The sequence below is a fragment of the Podospora bellae-mahoneyi genome, chromosome 6, assembly GCF_035222275.1.
Source record: "Podospora bellae-mahoneyi strain CBS 112042 chromosome 6, whole genome shotgun sequence".
NCBI classification, from domain to species: Eukaryota; Fungi; Ascomycota; class Sordariomycetes; order Sordariales; family Podosporaceae; genus Podospora; species Podospora bellae-mahoneyi.
Window position 1 is genome coordinate 356,341 of NC_085885.1, and position 17,744 is coordinate 374,084.

General features: G+C 51.7%; 7 protein-coding genes across 7 annotated transcripts; 3 read left to right on the forward strand and 4 right to left on the reverse strand.

The window, feature by feature from the left end:
- The first annotated feature begins 1,498 nt into the window (after window positions 1-1,498).
- Window positions 1,499-3,639, forward strand: QC761_603770 (uncharacterized protein). Its single transcript, XM_062880828.1, has 3 exons — window positions 1,499-1,889; window positions 1,973-3,210; window positions 3,309-3,639. The coding sequence occupies exons 1-3, from the start codon at window positions 1,701-1,703 to the stop codon at window positions 3,517-3,519; spliced, it is 1,638 nt and encodes a 545-aa protein (XP_062729053.1). The 5' UTR covers window positions 1,499-1,700; the 3' UTR covers window positions 3,520-3,639.
- A 407-nt stretch (window positions 3,640-4,046) lies between these two features.
- QC761_603780 (uncharacterized protein) lies at window positions 4,047-5,099 on the reverse strand (the record flags this gene model as incomplete). Its single annotated transcript, XM_062880829.1, has 3 exons — window positions 4,047-4,686; window positions 4,753-4,895; window positions 4,963-5,099. 3 exons carry the CDS (start codon window positions 5,097-5,099, stop codon window positions 4,268-4,270), a joined length of 699 nt encoding a protein of 232 aa, XP_062729054.1. The 3' UTR covers window positions 4,047-4,267.
- A 659-nt stretch (window positions 5,100-5,758) lies between these two features.
- On the reverse strand, window positions 5,759-7,083 carry QC761_603790 (uncharacterized protein; the record flags this gene model as incomplete). The annotated part of the gene is made up of 2 exons (XM_062880830.1): window positions 5,909-7,083; window positions 5,759-5,852 (listed from the first exon to the last, which is right to left on the reverse strand). Exons 1-2 carry the CDS (start codon window positions 6,829-6,831, stop codon window positions 5,759-5,761), a joined length of 1,017 nt encoding a protein of 338 aa, XP_062729055.1. The 5' UTR covers window positions 6,832-7,083.
- A 1,605-nt stretch (window positions 7,084-8,688) lies between these two features.
- On the reverse strand, window positions 8,689-9,885 carry QC761_0088230 (uncharacterized protein; the record flags this gene model as incomplete). The annotated part of the gene is made up of 5 exons (XM_062872938.1): window positions 8,689-8,708; window positions 8,897-9,136; window positions 9,271-9,520; window positions 9,727-9,793; window positions 9,860-9,885. 5 exons carry the CDS (start codon window positions 9,883-9,885, stop codon window positions 8,689-8,691), a joined length of 603 nt encoding a protein of 200 aa, XP_062729056.1.
- SEY1 (Dynamin-like GTPase that mediates homotypic ER fusion) lies at window positions 9,815-13,345 on the forward strand. The gene is made up of 4 exons (XM_062880831.1): window positions 9,815-10,400; window positions 10,480-10,923; window positions 10,986-12,721; window positions 12,777-13,345. Exons 1-4 carry the CDS (start codon window positions 10,309-10,311, stop codon window positions 13,061-13,063), a joined length of 2,559 nt encoding a protein of 852 aa, XP_062729057.1. The 5' UTR covers window positions 9,815-10,308; the 3' UTR covers window positions 13,064-13,345.
- QC761_603810 (uncharacterized protein) lies at window positions 13,330-14,355 on the reverse strand (the record flags this gene model as incomplete). Its single annotated transcript, XM_062880832.1, has 1 exon — window positions 13,330-14,355. One exon carries the CDS (start codon window positions 14,353-14,355, stop codon window positions 13,330-13,332), a length of 1,026 nt encoding a protein of 341 aa, XP_062729058.1.
- A 297-nt stretch (window positions 14,356-14,652) lies between these two features.
- Window positions 14,653-17,737, forward strand: MIF2 (mitotic fidelity of chromosome transmission-related protein). The gene is made up of 4 exons (XM_062880833.1): window positions 14,653-15,081; window positions 15,219-15,379; window positions 15,450-17,228; window positions 17,291-17,737. The coding sequence occupies exons 1-4, from the start codon at window positions 14,999-15,001 to the stop codon at window positions 17,455-17,457; spliced, it is 2,190 nt and encodes a 729-aa protein (XP_062729059.1). The 5' UTR covers window positions 14,653-14,998; the 3' UTR covers window positions 17,458-17,737.
- Window positions 17,738-17,744: the final 7 nt, after the last annotated feature.

Here is a 17,744-nt window from a genome sequence, read left to right on the forward strand (position 1 = left end):
AGTGTCTTTCTTTGACTCCTTGCTGGAGGCTTTGTCTTTGAGGAGGGAGGTGTCAGACGTCAACGAGGAGAGGTCGGAATCCTTCAACGATGATGACATGGCGATAGTCTTTGGTGTTTTTGGGTTGTAAGATTTTAGATACCTAGGTAGGGCAGGTAGATACAGAAATTATATGTCCATGCAAGTTGAACAGTCAACCGTGAACCGGTACTGGCTTTATATTGTTGATGGAAGTCGTTTCTGGCCAAAGTAGATCTGGTGCAACTTTAAATCGTTACGTACGCTACACTGTTGACCCTGAGTATGCCTGTCAGGCAGCAAATTACTTGCAGGAAAACTTAGAGATGCCTGGAGATCCCAACACCATGGCTGTAGCTAAATCCCGCGATACATTAACTCCTCGCCGTCATAAACCAAGCATATCTGACCAATCGGAAGAATACGTTGGCTTGAATTAGGATGTCGCTATTTGGTCTTGTGTAGCAGACATCTGCAAGGTCATGCTTTTTGAAGAAAGCCTAGCTAAAGGCAACCCCGGCACTTGAATGCGGTGTGGAAGGTGGCATTGAGGCTAAATTGTGACACTTAAAGACTTCAGTCATGCATATCTCTGCCAAAACCTGTGTAGACGGGAGCAGTGGAGGGTTATGTGGGCTGCAAATTTGGAACAGGAACCTCACTCTTCCGGCCTGAGCCAACACCTCGTGATAGAAGATACCAGACAAGAAAAGATAACCCCAATCATGAACCAGACCAGTGTGTACCGAGGGTAGAGACCTAGTACAACAGCTCTGGTAAACAGTGTCTCAACATACCTACCTCATTCGCTAAACACATCTCATCGCTCCGGGTTGATTCATCTTGGGGTACCCAATGGCTTCTTGTGATGCCAACCTGATGGTGGAAGAGCCATGTTATTTCCCAGCTACTCCTTTCCTTTGTTTCGGGATACCTAAGAATATGGGTGCATCAAAGAGAGAGATGCTGGACTATAGCAACGAAATTTGAGTACGAGATTCTAATCCCGGTCTCTATAATATCTCTCCTACCTATCTAGACGTATCCTTACACCTTCTCACTCAATAGGTGGTCGCAACACTAGGTAGCCATTGTCGGTCTTCTGTGCCAGTTGCGTTTTATTCACTTTCATATGCGTACCTTGCCTATCTTGCCGTGCTTTCTATTCTGGTTATACCGATTGTGAAAAAGCAATGTCAGCAGAACTCAAAGCCAAACATGGGCCTCTGTTTATTACTCCTACCTACTAGCCTGTTGCATTGATCAACGATAACCGATAAGGCCCCATGCCATACATCCCTACATGCAATTATACGAGTGATAAGAGTAGATCGTCCCATTACTTGTCTCCAATCTGCATCTCCCTCGGGTGTTATATCTCCTTGACATACCCCAACCTTGGCTCAGCCGTCCAGTACTCACGGGGTGGCACTCAAAATCAACACAAGCCAAGACTGGGTTTGCACTCTGTGGTGGCTGTGCTCGGGGTCGTTCCTTGTTTGGAGGAAGATGACATGCTGTATCATTGGAAGACAGCTTCCAACAGAATGCTGACACCGCCGCTACAAAAGCATAGGCCAATCGGTGCACTTCGGTAACATGAACCTTGTTATTCCCATTCCAAATACCTACCTTAGCTGCAAATCGGTATCAGTGGCATCATCGGGTGTGGGCTGAGCCAGATGGTATTAGTCAGATCCTGCCCCCACAACTCTACTTCTGTAAACACTTCCCATGTTCAAGACGTCAGGAAGGTACCGCTCAGACTCATCTTTTGCTCTCAAACTATCATGGAGACAGAATATAGAACACGACGGCCTCACAAAAAGTCACGAAATGGTTGTTTGCCATGTAAACAGCGTCGGAAAAAGGTAAGGAGTTACCGCCATGCATTCACCATGCCATTATTTGACATTTGGGGCCATACTAAAACATTAAATTCATCATCTGTTAGTGTGATGAGCGCAGGCCATGCTGCACCAGATGTGCTGACCGAGATCTGAAATGCCAATATCAGTCGCGCCAACCGCAAAGGGAGGATTGGCTTCCAGTCTCCCCTGCGCTGTCCCGCTCACCCTCGGTTCTTTCCATCCATGGAACAGGCTCCTTGAACGCAGAGCAGCTCGAATTGCTCCGACACTACCTCACCCACACTTCCCAGGCAATAGCTTACGACAACGACGACCTTTACGCTCTCCAGGAAGGATTTCCAAATCTTGCCTTTCGCTCTCGAGCTCTCATGAACTCGATTCTCGCATTGGCGGCGATATGCAAGTGTCACGACATCATATCACAGCCCACGGTAGACGAAAGGCACAGAGATGAGGCCCACGCATTGTTACTGATCGCAGAGGATCGGCATAGGGAGTCATTACGACGAACTCAAAATGATATCTCTAACCTCCATCGAGAATGTTACGATGCCACTCTCGCCAACGCGCCGTTGATGGTCTTGTACATTCTGGCAAATCACTCTGTCCGAATTCAGTGGGCGGGAACCATGCCTGATATCCCAACCGGCTTTGTTCCAACACAACTACAATGGGTATCCCTCATCCGCGCGGCCCACCTCGCTTACAATGGCATGCTGAATGACATTGACGAGCCGTGCGAGCCTTGCTCAGACACAAACTTTGGAGAAAGTTTCCCTCCAGCCAGTCCTCTTTACCAACTATCACCCGATCCTATAATCCGTGTTACTTCGCCCGAGGACGGCCCCGTGAAGCCTACTAGCGACCTTTTCCTCCCCATCCTAGCGGCCACCTTCCAAGCCGCCATCAAAGGCTTACGGATGAGGGCCGAAGTCAAACGGGCTGAAATGCCAACCGATCCCGGCATCGCATTTTCTTTTGTGGCATTGCGGGCCTTCGAGGCCATTGCGGACGAAGTTCTCCACACCAACACAAACGCCATCCATTCGAAGCTGTCACCATCAAGCAGCTATTCATCGCCCGCGCCGCCACCCCCTAGGAGCCGATTATCTTATGTCTCGCCCTGGCTGCGCAACTATCTTGCTCGTGTCACCATGGCCACCCCAACGAGGCCCTTCAGACGCACAATCACCGCTTTTGTCAACAGGGTTCCAGCCGAGTATTTAACTCTAGTTCAGACGTCAGTGGAGCACCTTTCTGACTGCCGTGCGGTCGAAGATGTAGTAGCTTCTGAGGGGCTTGCTGTCGACATTTTTGCACAGTGAGTACCAAAGCCTCTTGTTTTCTTTGTCCATATGCTTCAAGTACTCCCGCTGGAGCGACCAAGATATCATTATACTAACGAATCTTTTCTCATAGTTGGCTGGTCTTGGTAATGCTGTTGGATGGGGTTTGGTGGATTGGCGGGATAGGGGTTTGGGAGCTAGGTAGAATTGTAACAATTATAGGTAATAAGGGGCTTGGGTCCTTACAGGAGAACAATACTTGGTGGCCGGCGAGCATGTATAGAATTTACGCTGAGTTGAAGAAACAGGTGATCACGGAGGTTGGGACAGAGGGTCATATCTGATTATATAAAGTCGAAAGCAGGGGGAGTGGAAATTTTGCTACTGCCCTAACTTTTAATAGAATAATTCACGGTTCATAGATAGGTACAGACAACAATATATGATGGGTTGATTGATTTAAACTGCAAGTCCAAGTATTTGGGGTATGCAAACTTTTTATCCTAGAGCCTAGTGATGTTGTTTAGGCCTGATAGACCTTGTGATCCCTATGGAGCCTGGTAAGAGGCCTGTGTATCTTCTCCAGTATTCTATCTGGCGCTGTAGGGTATATGCGTGGTTCATCCAGGTCTACATATCTCTTGCGTGTTAGCTCGGCAGCCCAAGATTTGACCTTCATGAACTTTTCTATCCACACTTAGCTAGCTATGTGGGTAAGAGGCATTGATGGCTTTTGCTTTGAAAACGACGGGTACTGATAACGGGGATTACTATTCATGTCCATGTTCTGCTTCGTGGGTTTGTTTGCGATAGGTGTATCCACATGGGTTTATAAAGAGGTAAGATTGATTTTCGATAAACTGTTATCTATTGGATTCTATCAAGTGTGCCAGGAGTTCCTGCATGAGAACGCTGGAAAAAAGCGTGCGAAGAAGCGAAGTGAAGTGTTGAGATCGAGTGAATGTGTGCTGGCGGGAAAGAGATCAGCCGTCAAAACAAAGGTGAGCCGTCAGTCTAATGCAAAAAAAAAGAAATGTAGGACTAGGTCCAGATAAGATATAGGTTCCCCCATAGACCTCCTCAAACCCAATCTTACTCGGTTTGAATTCCGCATTTCTTTTTGCAATCCTCTGCCTGCAAAAACAACCCAGTAGGAAGGGAAGCCCTGAGTTGGGCAATTTCGTCGGTAGAGACATCACCAAATTGAGTCTCCAGCCACTCGTCATCTAGGGCAAAAGTCTGCGGCAAGATCAAACCAATCCCGGGGTCTTCGGACGGGAAAGCAGCGACGATGCTTGCATTGGTGCATTCGGGGTTCAACTGTGTATGAAAGGCTCCACCAGGGAACACAGTCATCATGTTTGGGCCAAGGTCGGTGCGAATGATCCTCGGCTTGCCGTCTGCATCGACGACGCCGGCCTCAAGGACCGCTTCGGTGAGAACACGTCCGTCAATAACGGCGAACAATTCGGTGGAGCGAGGGTGAATGTGCAGAAAAGACATGCCGCAAGCTACGATAGAATGTCAGCGCCTGTTTCACATAAAGTACGACAGAATTGCCGAGTTTGTGAACTTACGAGGAAGCATGCCGACAGCCAGACTACCCCCAGTGCCTACAAGAGCAGGGAATGTTTTGCGATCGGCAAAACGCCCGGGGTTTTGACTAAAGTCGTAGACGTAGTCCTTGTCCTGAGGGAGGAGGGCAGCTCGGTCGACACCGCTGCATATGATACCATCAGTCATCTAGTCCGCACCTAATGCTAGAACAGCACTCTTTCAGCACTTACCTATCCGCGATTTGCAGCTGCGCCGTGATGCTCAATTGGGACGGTGACCGTTGAGCAAGGTTCGAAGGTGCCGCAATGCCTAACGACGCCATGGTTGAAATGCTGACAAGCATGCTGGCAATGGTAGGGGAGAACATCTTTGCAGTTGTGTGATGGGATGATGAAGATGTATGTGTTTTGGTGGTATGGTGTTTGCTTTTTGAGATGGATGGCGCGGTGTAGAGAGAATGCTGAGCTCATAAGGAGCGGACGAAGCTGGTTTAAATGCTTGGAGGAAAACATTTCTCCGCAGTTCTTGGACACCGCAATCCTTGCAAGATGTGAGATAATTCCAAATATCGAAAGTCTTAGTAGTCAAAAATGATTAGAGATAGCTTCTACATCGTCCCTGACGGGGCACTGCTCAAGGGCGTATTGGAAACCTATTTGGGGGCGGAGCTTCCTATTACGCTGACGCGAATACGCTTCCACGTTCCTTAGTCAGTGCCCAGTCTCACGTATACGCCAGACGTACACCAACATCTTGTGGACAATACGAAAAAAAAATACATGGGGAACACGCCCTCGAGATCAAGAGCGTATCTGCGTACCTATTGTGGCGTTGCTCACATCTCTGCATCAAGTAACCTCCAGGTCCGTATAGCGGGCAGCGCCGCACCAAATTGTCGAGTCCATGTGTTTGTCTGATCCAGTACAATTGAGGACAGCAACCAAAGGTCTATGGGTAAACCCACGACAACGGGCCGCCACCAAAACCTCAGTGCTTACAACTGAGCCAGCATTGGTAAGCATATTTTCAGCCATACTTGGACAGAAGTTTTCTCATGATGGACATAACACCACCCCTATACGCTCCTCCAAACAAAGCAAAATGATTTAAATGGTGATACCTTGACAGGTCATGGTTAGCAAACATCACAAAGCAGGAAAGAGGTGAGCTACTCACAGTTCATATAATGCCACTCGATCATCATACTCCTCTGCTGGCTCCGATTTAGGAACAAGTGAGTGGTATTCTTTCCAAAATCCTCCAGCACCAAAGCCCCCAAACATCTTCATGATGCCCAGCTCGTACTCCGAGTGTGCGTAACAGGAAGACGGATCAAAAACAACCTCTTCAGACCCCTTTTGTGTAGAAATCCGACCTCGTCCATGATTCCCACTCCACAGATCCCCGTGCACAACGACAGGAATTACATCCTTAAGATGCCCCTCTCCCAGGAGTCGTGGCACAACCTTGCTAGCTGTTTTCTCCACCATATCGGAAAGCTCTCTGTCCGCGCCGTTCTGCTTGATACACTCTTTGAGTATGGCCCGCAGACGGCAGTCTGCATAGAAATCGGCCCAGGTTTCCCGATAACTGTTATCCTGAAGTGTAGATCCGCAGCAGGTAGACACTGGAAACCCGAACATTGGTTTGGAATGCCCCTTTGGAATTGGGGCGGGGGTGGTATGTAACGTTGCGAGTTTGGCGGCAAAGGAAAGGCCGGTTCCACCCGAAACTGAGGACGTAAGATCAATGAAGTCTGTTACAAGGAAGTATTTTACTCCTGCGCTGGCGCCACCGCCAAGTTGAGGGGACGAAGAGGAAGCAGAGGCCGAGTGGAGAGGACCGTGGGCATATGCCTTTGGACAAAACAAGGGAACGGCATTGTGAATTGCATTCAACGAGGCAAATTCTCCGCGAAACATGACCTCGGCGTCAGGACCTGTGCCGGTTTTGACAAAGTACTGGAGCTCATGGCCCTCCTTGGTTGAGACGAGCTTGTATGTGGAAGAGAAGCCGGAGCCTCCATAGGAAAGCAGCTTGGTGGAAGTAGGTTCCAGCCCAAGAGCGGATAGAAGGGCTGGATCGACACTGGATAACATCTTTGGCGGAGTATGATGAATTGGACAACGGGTTGGTGATGTTGTCGATAGACACAACGTATCGGTCTGGATGACGTCAGTGCTCTGCCAACCCCTCAGGCTCAACACAAGTTAGGTTTGAAGAACAACGAACTTGATCCAACAGATTAGGATGTCGCTATGGCCTCAGGGGCCACACTTGTCTGTCAGATCTGGCATGGAGATACCTTTCTGAGTTTACGGGTAGAGGGAACTCATGCCCGAAAAGGGCGGGGAACGATTTGACCTGAGGTACCAAAGGACTGACCGTGCGCCAACGTGGGCCGACACTGTGAAATAAGTGTGCTAACTTTCATCCGGTTCGCCGCCCCTGAACAGGACTGCTCCTGCCCTGCCTTGCAGCGTTGCACGGCAGTTGTAACCTGCTGCCGGGCCAGTCTGACTGTCTGGGCTTCAAGTACAGAACCTATACATTCTTCCTGAAATGGTTCCCGTAATCCTCACTGTGGTCCACGTCCGGTTCGCAAATCCTGTAGGCATCCAGCAACAATAACAAGCAACCCACAACATAACCACCGATTCTGTGGCCGGTAGTTGCACTGTCGAAGAGGGTTCCCCAGAGAAGTAGTGCCAGGACGCCATTCCTTCTGAAAGACAGGGGGAACCGGAAGAAGATATTGCCCACGACAACTCCCTGACTGGCAAGTAACATGAGTTTTCTCTGACCTCCCCGAAAGAAGGCTCAATCTGACTACCCCACAATACAGGTCCGAAAATATACCCCAGCTTTTCATATGGCTCATTCTCAAAACAAGGGCGCGTTCTCCTGAGCCATCAACAGCAGCAGCTACTGTAAACTAGACGAGCGACAACGACGTCGGTGGTGTATCTTGCTTGAACTATCCCCAGGACAGGTTGCAAAACGGCCCAAGCTTAACATCACCTTTTAAGACGCCAGCTCCGTTGGGGACTTGGGGTCAGCTAATAGTTGAGGAGCGGTGGAGTATTGATGTTATTTGTTACAGTCATTTTTGCTAGTTGCTTTGTGATGGGATGACTGAATACCTATTAGTGATTTTGGACGACTAGGTCAGACTCTTAATTAGATCTTCTCTTCTCATTGTGGGGCATAATTTTCAACAATGAAACTTCAAGCAGCTGACTGGCCACGATAAGAAATCTGGTTTATTCATTGGTACGTGCACAGTTACTGTGCTGTGATGTATATACAGGTGAATTCGAGTTGGACTATTTTCCCTCACTAACACAGTGACCTCCATCACTTTCCGAGCCGTCTCCATCCCCTCTAGCAAGATTCTATTGGTATTTGGGAGCAATATTTGCGCACTGGCGACTATCACTTCTGCTTTGACAAGGTACCGCAACAGAAACACGATTTATTGCCTGTTGTTGACAACAGGTATCAATAACCGGCTCCAAATTGTTTGGTAAGTCCCGTTTCCAACTGTGTCAAACGAACCAACAGACCACTAACAACTTGATTTTCACCTCTAGGCCACATTCTCGGCACAAGTTGGGAGTAGCTACCATAAGAGGACGACCGGGGGGTTGAGTGCCTTTGCCCTCTCCCAGATGAGAATGCCAGGGGCCTCCTTGAGCCAATCTGCAAGTGCCGGGATAATGATCGCCGGGCTGTTGCTTGTGGCACTACCCCTCGCGATTGGCGATAACATGTGTGGCGAGGAAGCCCGAAGTCGAAGAGGGATCTGTTTTTGCCTCTGTTGCTTACAACGGCTGCGCTTCTGTTGGTGGTTGTACGGACATTTGGCCGGTGGAAGCTAGGCAAAGGAACGCTCGAGGTCGATGATATTGTGATGATGATGTGTGGAGTGGGTTCAGTCCTGCCTTTTCTTACATTCAGAGCTTGGGGATCAACACTGCTGACCATGGCTTCTTACGTAGCTGGCGTATTTGGTGATGTCAGCGACTAGTTACACCAGCAGTGCCTTGGTGTTTGGATGCGACTTGTGGCATCTGAAGAGAGAGGACAGGATTCTGGGTCTCAAGATACGCCTTCCCGAGTGAGCTTGAGGTTTCATGGGCCGGAATATGGTCATATACTCACGAGCGAGGTAGCTTCTATATGTGGTCGAGTCCTTTAATATTGTAACGGTATCGCTGTCGAAGATTTCGATACTTCTTTTCTTCCGCCGTATCTTCTCAAAACCGTGGTTCCAGACAGCAACACACGCGGTGTTGGGTTTGACCCTTGTCGTCAACCTCGCTCTCCTCATAACACAATAGTTCAATGTGTTCCTTTGAGCACCAACTGGGAAGTTGATACCCCACGAAATCGCCACCCGAACTGCATCAACTTACAGGTGTTTGTCGTCGTAGGCAGCGTGATAAACCTTCTGCAGGAATCGGTCCTGTTGGCGATGCCTATCCCTGCGATCTTGCGGTTGGCATTTCAGACCCGCCGACAGAAGGCAAACTCACTCATCATGTTTAGTCTTGGCATCTTTACGATTGTCTGCTCAGTTGTTCGTATGGTGTATGTCCTCAGAGTCGATGGAGCGGCAAACTTCAGCTGGGAGTACCTTGACGTCATTATCTGGACGAACATCGAAGCTGGCGTCACAGTGATGGTGCCTTGCTTGTCGGCAATGAGAGCGTTGATACTCGCTCGCAGGCGAGCAGCGAACAGCCAGACAGGCAAGTGGTAGCGCCAAGTAAGAGACACAAGATTCTGACTGACAGAAATTTAGCCCTAGCTCTTGACGAACTCCAATCTCCAGCACAGTCCTGAAGCACCTGGGCAGCATTACGCCAACCTGATCCACGGCAGACCACATGAAAGAAGAAAGCAATTACTTCACATAAGTGCCATCTACGTATATAGGGAGGCCTGGAGCGGACAACATAGATCATATACCACAAAGCTTTCTGGCATACCTCTCTTTGAGTTTGAAGGTGACTCCCGTCCCGTTGCCGACGAACCCATGTGTTGGCAAAGGCAGCCCTGGAGGTGTTTCGTTTACACGTGGACCGTCTCGATGACACGCGTGACACAAAAAATATGGCTTACCTATCTATGGCAGCTGCCGCAGGCATGTGAAATGCCGTGTAACTGCAAGACGTCCGTCATCCGACGACAATTCCCCGTCCCTATATCGGCCAGCTGGCCAGTGCGTCAAGCCCCCACCACTTAGGGGGCGGGCGACGCTGTTCGGTCGCCTGGTTAATCCGGTAATCAGTTGGGTTAGTGGATTCCAAACTTCCAGCGCATACTCAAGGCGGATTGGCGTCACAGCAAGCTCTCCAGCGCTTGGCCACCTTTTGCTGCGCATCCCTTCAACATTTTTGCTCTGTCTTCACACCGCACCGTCAAACGCACCATGGCCAAACAATAAGCCACCCTCGCCCCGTATGCTAGAGAATCACCATTGATCTCCTCTGACACCTGCTGCGCTTTTGATTCTTTTTGCCTGTATTCTTTTCTGCTTCTCGAGCTACGTCACAACCGACACGTCCATCATGAACGGCCACTTTGCGGCCATCGGCAATGGGCCGACGGCCAAGCAATACGACCATGGCATCCAGGTTATCGACGAAGACAAGTCTTTCAAGTTGGTGACACCCTGGCCCTCGATTGCATGCAGCAGCTAGTTTTCATTGCATACACTGACATTTCAATTGCTAATGTAGCACAAACCTCAATGATTACCTTACCGAAACCCACGTCGCCGAGTCTGGCTTCAACTACCACCTGATCTCCGTCTTCGGATCGCAATCAACGGGCAAGTCGACCCTGCTCAACCACCTATTTGGCACCCAGTTCAGTGTCATGTCCGAGACGGAGCGACGCCAGACGACCAAGGGAATATGGCTGTCCAAGAACAAAAGGGATAGCGCAAACGGTTCGCCCATGGCCGACAACATCCTCGTCATGGATGTTGAGGGCACTGACGGTCGCGAGCGTGGTGAGGACCAAGACTTTGAGCGCAAGAGCGCCCTGTTCGCCCTGGCCACCAGCGAGGTTTTGATTGTCAACATCTGGGAGCATCAAGTTGGCTTGTACCAAGGCGCAAACATGGGCCTGCTCAAGACCGTTTTCGAGGTCAACTTGCAGCTGTTTTTGAAGGATAAACAGTGCGTTATTATCTGGCCCCCTCTCTGCATCCCCGAGGAATCGGCTAACACGTGGCAACCAGGTCCCAAACACGGTCCCTCCTATTCTTCGTTATCCGTGATTTCGTCGGCAACACCCCCCTCGAGAATCTGCGCACGACCCTGATTACGGACTTGTCAAAGATATGGTCTTCCATCTCCAAACCACATGGCCTCGAAGATTCCAAGATTGAAGACTATTTTGACTTTGCCTTTTCCGCCCTACCACACAAGATTTACCAACCTGAAAAGTTCCTCGCCGAAGTAGACAGACTCGGCGCTCGATTTACCACTGGCCATCGCTCGACCAAGGACCAAGAATTCGTCGGAGGCGTTTTCCTGCCAGAATATCACAGGAGAATACCCGCCGATGGCCTGTCAGTTTATGCTGGAGGCGTCTGGGATCAGATTGTTAACAACAAGGATCTCGATTTGCCAACACAGCAAGAGCTTCTTGCGCAGTTTAGGTGTGACGAGATCGCCCGCGAGGTACTGGTCGGCTTCGATACTGTTATCACGCCTCTGGAGGAGCAGCAAGTGGAAGCAATCCGTCTCGGCAAGCCTGCAGCGGTACTGGCGGATCTCGGAGCTCAAGGCGCCGGAGCCCGCGAGAAGTGCATCAAGGCCTTCGAGACACAGGCCAGCCGTTATCACAAAGGTGTATACACGATGAAGCGGGGCGAGCTCGAGAGCAAGATAGATACTAGGCTCAAAGCTCTGTACCAGGCTCAGCTGACAGCTGCTCATAAGGCTGGCGTGGCTGCCTTTAGTGAAGCCGTGTCAGGCGCGGTCAAGGCAGGGCAAAAGGCGGGCGGATCGTATGAGTTCGCTGAGATTGTGGCGAAGCAAAAGGCCAAGACGCTGCAAATCTTCAAGACAGAGGCCAAGAGCCTGTCGATTCCGGGAGTGGCCTGGTCGAACTTCAAGCCCCAGTATAAACTCTTTGAGAAGGAGCTCGATGAGGTCAGCGCGCGGTTGCGCAAGGAGGAGATGCGTCGTTTGGCCATAAGGGTCGAGCGCTGGGTCAGATCTCGCTTGGGCGATGCCATTGGCTTGGAATTCAACAAGCTAGGGTCTGGACGGGGGGGTTCGGTTTCTCCTGAGGGTGGCGAGAAGCCAGCCACAGAAAAGGACCTTTGGGACCGGGTCTGGAATGCCTTCATTGGTATTGTCAAGGAGGCTGAGACGAGATTTGCCGAGAGAGCCAAGAGCTTCGAGGCCAGTTCGGAGGAGGTCGAGGTCGGTCTTTGGCGACTGCGGCGCAAGAGTTGGGTCGCCCTGAGGGAGAAGATCGAAGAAGAGGTGATGGAAAGTAACATCCTCATGAAACTCCGCGAAAATTTCGAGGACAAGTTCCGGTACGACGAAGATGGCGTCCCGAGAATTTGGCGCCCGACAGATGACATTGAAGGGATTTATACCAAGGCACGCGAGTCAACCTTGGGCCTCGTTCCTCTGCTGTCGCGGTTTAGACTGTCGGAGACGTATGCGCCACCAGACCTTCCAGCTTTCATCGGGGTCCAGCCTGCTGGTGTTGAGCCCGAAGACGAAGAAGACCTCTTGCCCATTGGCGGCATCGACGAGGAGGAAGGCAAAAGTCTCGAAGAGGAGACGACCGTTCTCGGTGAAAGTAAGCGGCAAGACCTGGTGGTGAGGTTCAAGAAAATGGCCGATGGAGTCTATGTTGAAGCCAAGCGAAGTGCCATTGGCGGGATCACCCAGGTGCCCTTGTACTTCTATGTTATTTTGCTGATTCTTGGGTGGAATGAGATTCTCATGGGTGCGTTACTCTTCTCTCGCCAGTGTCATTTCAACAGATGTCTGACAATTCACAGTTCTGCGAAACCCTTTCCTCATCATGCTTATTCTTGTCATGGGCGGCGGTACCTATATCGCCTACTCGCTCAACCTTCTTGGGCCCATGATGCAGATGAGCAACGCTGCCTTCAACCAGGCTGTTGACATTGGCAAGGACAGGCTGCGCGACTTCTTGGTGAACAACGAGACAGCTAGACAGGCGCTTGCTGTTCCCGCACGGCAGATGGGTGCCGATATTAGCCTGGACCGGCTGGATAGCCGGGGTAAGAAGGCACAGGATATTTCAGACGATGATGACATTTAGAGATGGTTCAGCGGACGGAGCAATTGGTTGGGGGATCGGGACCATGAAGGTTACCTACATAGCTTGGTTGTTCTGGTTGTTTGTTATATGCAGTCTTGTTGTCGTCTAAGAAGCGTTGTGGGTAGAAGCGGATGCGGTAGGGTCAGCTGGTCATGATTTCATGCTTATGGTCCGCGACAAGATCTCTATGTATAAAGTACTCAAAACTCCTTTGAACTCCGGTTTGCCCTGTTCCCAGTGTATTTCCAACCTTGATCCTTATAATCTCAAAACGCCTCCAGCCCAGCTGGTGTCCCAAACCATGTGCCCAGCTCGTCGCCTTCTTCCTGGTCCTTAACAGAGAAATCCGCGAGGCGGTGAGTGCCACCGTCATCATCCGCCGGCCAGTCTACCTTGACTCCCTTGGGACCCTCGAGCATATCCTTCGCAGTTCCCCAACTAAATCGGCACTCTGGACCCCAGCCAAACACAGGGTGCATGTTGCCGCGTAGCCAAGTAACGCATCTCTGGTCTGACGGGTAACCCGAACCCCATTCCATATCCGTGTCCTCCTCGTTCTTGTCCTTCTCTTCCTCCCTGGCGGGCGGTCTGCCCCTAGTCTTCCACAAAACCTCTAAGGCGGCGTCTCTCGTTACTTTGGCGCATACACTGGCGGCGCTGACACAAGGGTACAGGCTATCTGCCTTCTTGGCCACTGTGATCTTGGCCGTTGGGAATATCCTCTCTAGCTTCTTCTGGTAGGCAGCGGGCTGCCCGATTGTGTCGACGTAGATCTCCTGAATGTTGACCCCCCTGTCGTAGATCCCCTGGATCAGTTGTACGGTTGCGTCCATGGCTTGCGCGTTGAGGTTGTAGGACCCGCCGGCATTGGAAGGGCGCATCATGCCGGCGGAAATATCGCCTGCTGAGAGAAGTGTGGTTGCCCAACCGCAGGACTGGTGAAGATCGGATCCAGCGGTGGAGAGCGTTTGCATGAGGGAGGAGCGGACTTGCGGGGTGAGGACTTTGGAATCGTCAAAGTGGTGGGTTTGGCGGAGGAGGGGGTCGGAGAGTGGGAGAGGGAGGTAGAAGATGCCGTAGACCATTGGCCCGAGGACGGGACCACGGCCGGCTTCATCGACGCCGAGGCAAACGGGGACGGATTGTTCGGCTGAGGCGAGGAGTGATGGGGGAACAGGGGAAAAGTGAGTGTAGGATCGGCCGGAGAGGAGGGAGGAAGGAATCACGGAAGGTGGGATGAAGATGTTGGAGGGAGTTTGGTTTTCGATCTCGGCTGGCGTTGGCTCTTCCATTGCGAGGGCTCTGGCGGGAGATGTTCCTGGTTGTTACTTGCTCGGTTCGCAGTATGAAGCTTGAGCCTGAGTTGGGATTGGAAGATTGTTGCAAGATTAAACTGAGTTGTGGGAGTGACAGTTGGAATGCTGTCCCCAGTTGAACCTGCACATGCCGAGAAAGCCTGAGTTCGACGCGTCTCAGACCGCGTCGTGGGGCTGCTCAGCCAATGGGAGACAGGCCCTCAAAGTGCTTCTGGACAGTGGTGCCCCCTCCCCAAAATCCCAGAGCTTTTGCCCTCTGTCGGCAGGCAAAAGGGAGAAAACAACTGCTGCATTACAACGCTGCACAATCATAGAGCGCCGGACACAGCGCGCGCTCTTTTAAGTGTGGAACCGACCTGGAACCCCTGGCACAAAAATGCTGCCAAGGTAAACAACACCTCCCTCACCTTCGGTCGCTCTTTGTCAGAACCATCACCAACCCCGCCAAACCCAGTTGCTTTGTTCTTTCTAGGGGCATCTCGCGCTGTTTCTACCTCCCATATATACATACTGTCCTGCTTGCGCCCACCGTTGCCGCCACCGCGCTTCAGGCTTGCAGGCCAGCAAACTCTAAAGCTTCCCCGAGGACGAGGACGAGAACAAGAATAAGGTCGCCGGGATGCCGCCACGGCCGTCAATGGCGGCGCGCCGCACAACCACCCACCAAGCAGAGCATATCTATGAGCTGGGTGTGGTGGGAAGGTAAGCCCACTCTGCAGTGCACACAATCCACGCGAAGATGGGGATGGGGTTGACGCGACTGAATTGCTCATGACGCGACCAAGCGCAATGTTTGCCGCTGTTCGGAACTACGTTGCTAAACTATGGCGTTCTGACAGGAAAACCGGTGTCATGCTCCCCGACTCGGGGGTGCGCGACGAACATGGCATGGAACCCATCGAGAATCTGTTCTCATCACCAAAGAAGCCTGACGATGAAGACGAAGAGGAGGAATCGGACGATGGCGACAGCGGGGAAGCGCCGATGGAGCTGACTACAAGTATGTTTGTTGCGCCTTTTCTTGTCGCCTCGGTGCACCTGCGCCCATGATAGTGACTGACTGAGGGTAGACCTGGGATTGGGGCCCGCGGCGCTGCTTAACGGACAGGCGAGTAGGTTTCCCGCGTCCTCGCAGAACCGATCGCCGGCCAAGGGATTTCTGAATTCACCGGCGCAGCGTAACAAACTGGTTGCCCGTAATACCGAAGCCGCACGGTCGAGCTCATCGCCAGCAGAATCGAGACATCAGAGCAGCAGTCAGCCGACGCTGAGTCAAGGCGCGGCGAAGAGGCGCTTAGATTTCAACAGTGTGGTAAAAGGAGGACCGCATTCATTGTCGCAGCCTGTAATGGGTTCAAGGGGCGGCGCCTTTCCCGGCAGAACTCAAGGTAATGCGCGGTCGCTGTCGCTGTCCCATGATGAGGAATCCGAGGCTGGAAGCGAGGTGGACGACGTCAACAACTTTGTGGAAGAATCTATTGCTATACTCAACGGGGATGACGACAACAATGCCGCGTCGGTGGAACCAGAGGAGGAAGATAGCTCGGATGAGGGGTCCATGGTTGGTGATGATACCATGAGGCTTTCTGCTGCGCAACATAAGAAGGCTGGTCGACCAGCAAAATCGCAGGAGTCAGCGCGAGCCAAGGCAGCACCGGTCATTTCTAAGCCTGTTAAGCAGACGAAGAAGTCGGCAGAAAAGGCCTCGGTCGAACAGGAGCCAGAGGAGGGGTCTGGGGGCGGGGAGGAGGAGGAGGAGGAGGAGGAGGAGGAGGAAGAGATCCAACAGCCAACCAGACCACCCTCGAAGCCAGCAGCTCCAGGGAAACGCGGTCGTCCAGCGAGCAAGGCAAGCAACAAGGCACCCGAGCTAGCACCAGCGCCAGCTGCAGGTGGTGGACGGAAGCGACAAGCTGTTCCCGAAGAGGAGGAGGAGGAGGAAGAAGCAACGGCCGAGCCCTCCCAAGAACCCCAGTCCAAAAAGAAGCGGACCGATGCCGGACCATCCAGGAAGAAGGCAACCAAAAATGAGAAAGCGACGGCAGCACCCGCCGATAAGCCCAAAAAGACCGCTGGACGAAAACGGAAGTCTTCCATTGCAGACCCCGGGGATGTGTCTGTCGTGGCCGTTTCTCGTCGTCCCCCACTTCCCAAATCTCGCGGTCTCCTCATCAATCGCCGCGAGATCCCAGGCGAGACTGACTCCATGTTTCGCACCCGCTCCGGCCGCAATTCGTTTAAACCCCTCGCCTTCTGGCGCAACGAGCAAGTCCACTACGAAAATGATGACATCAATGACAACTTTGCCAGCCGGTCCAAGCCTTCGAAATTTGTCCTTCCCAAAATTAAGGAAGTCGTCCGCGTGGATGAGCCAGAGCCAGAGTTCAGGAAACCGGGCCGGCGAGGACCCAAGCCCAAGGGCGGCGCAAGACCAGGAAGGAGGAGGAGATCCTCGTTCACCGAGCAGATCATGGACAGTGAGCCAGCTGAACCCTGGGAGATGGAGCCGGGAACTGTTACGGGTGAGGTGGTCGTTTGGCAGCCACAGTACGAGTTCCAGCCCCCAGCACCCAACGACTTGGTCAGCGTCATGGATAAACAGCTTGCCATCAGCGGTCACGCCATCAAAACGACCGAGGTTGTCGGGGGCGAGTTCCGGTACGCAAAAGTCTTTTCTGAAGGGTTCATTGGTGCCGGCGTGGTCGATCTCCCTCCCGGTGCCATCAAGAGGCTCAAGAATTCCAGAAAGGTGTTTATGATATTCTTTGTTCATGCGGGCAAATGTTTGGTTACAGTGCAGGAGACCAACTTCCGGATTAGCAAAGGAGGTATCTTTATCGTACCAAGGTGTAGGTCTTTTCCTCTTATCCGTCGCTCCAGGCAATTGAGAGAGGCTAACAGTGCAACTCAGACAACGAGTATACCATTGAAAACGACTATGACAAGCCTACGAGGCTGTTCTTTTCTCAGGGCACCGAGGTATCATCAGAGCAGGAGGCGAGTGTAATGCCTAATGTTCATACCGATGGGGAGGATCAGGGAGACGAAGAGGAAGAGGAGGGTGGTGGGGAAGAATAGAAGAGCAGGAGTAAAACGAACTCTTGTTGGTTTTGTTGGTTTTCGGGTACTGCATAGGGTCGATGTCTTGGAAAGGTTGATTGTTGTGGTTATGTTCATAAGATACCAATATCAGGCGCTACTTGTTACGGCGCCCTCTCTCTCTTGGATTTTCTATCCCTTTCCGGCTTTGGGTTCTCCAGTACTTTGCGATAACAGTAGCAACAAGCATCCAGTTGTTGCACCAGTGATACCGAGATAGATCATTTTCAGAATTGCTCAACAATACTTTATCATGTTGCCCCCTG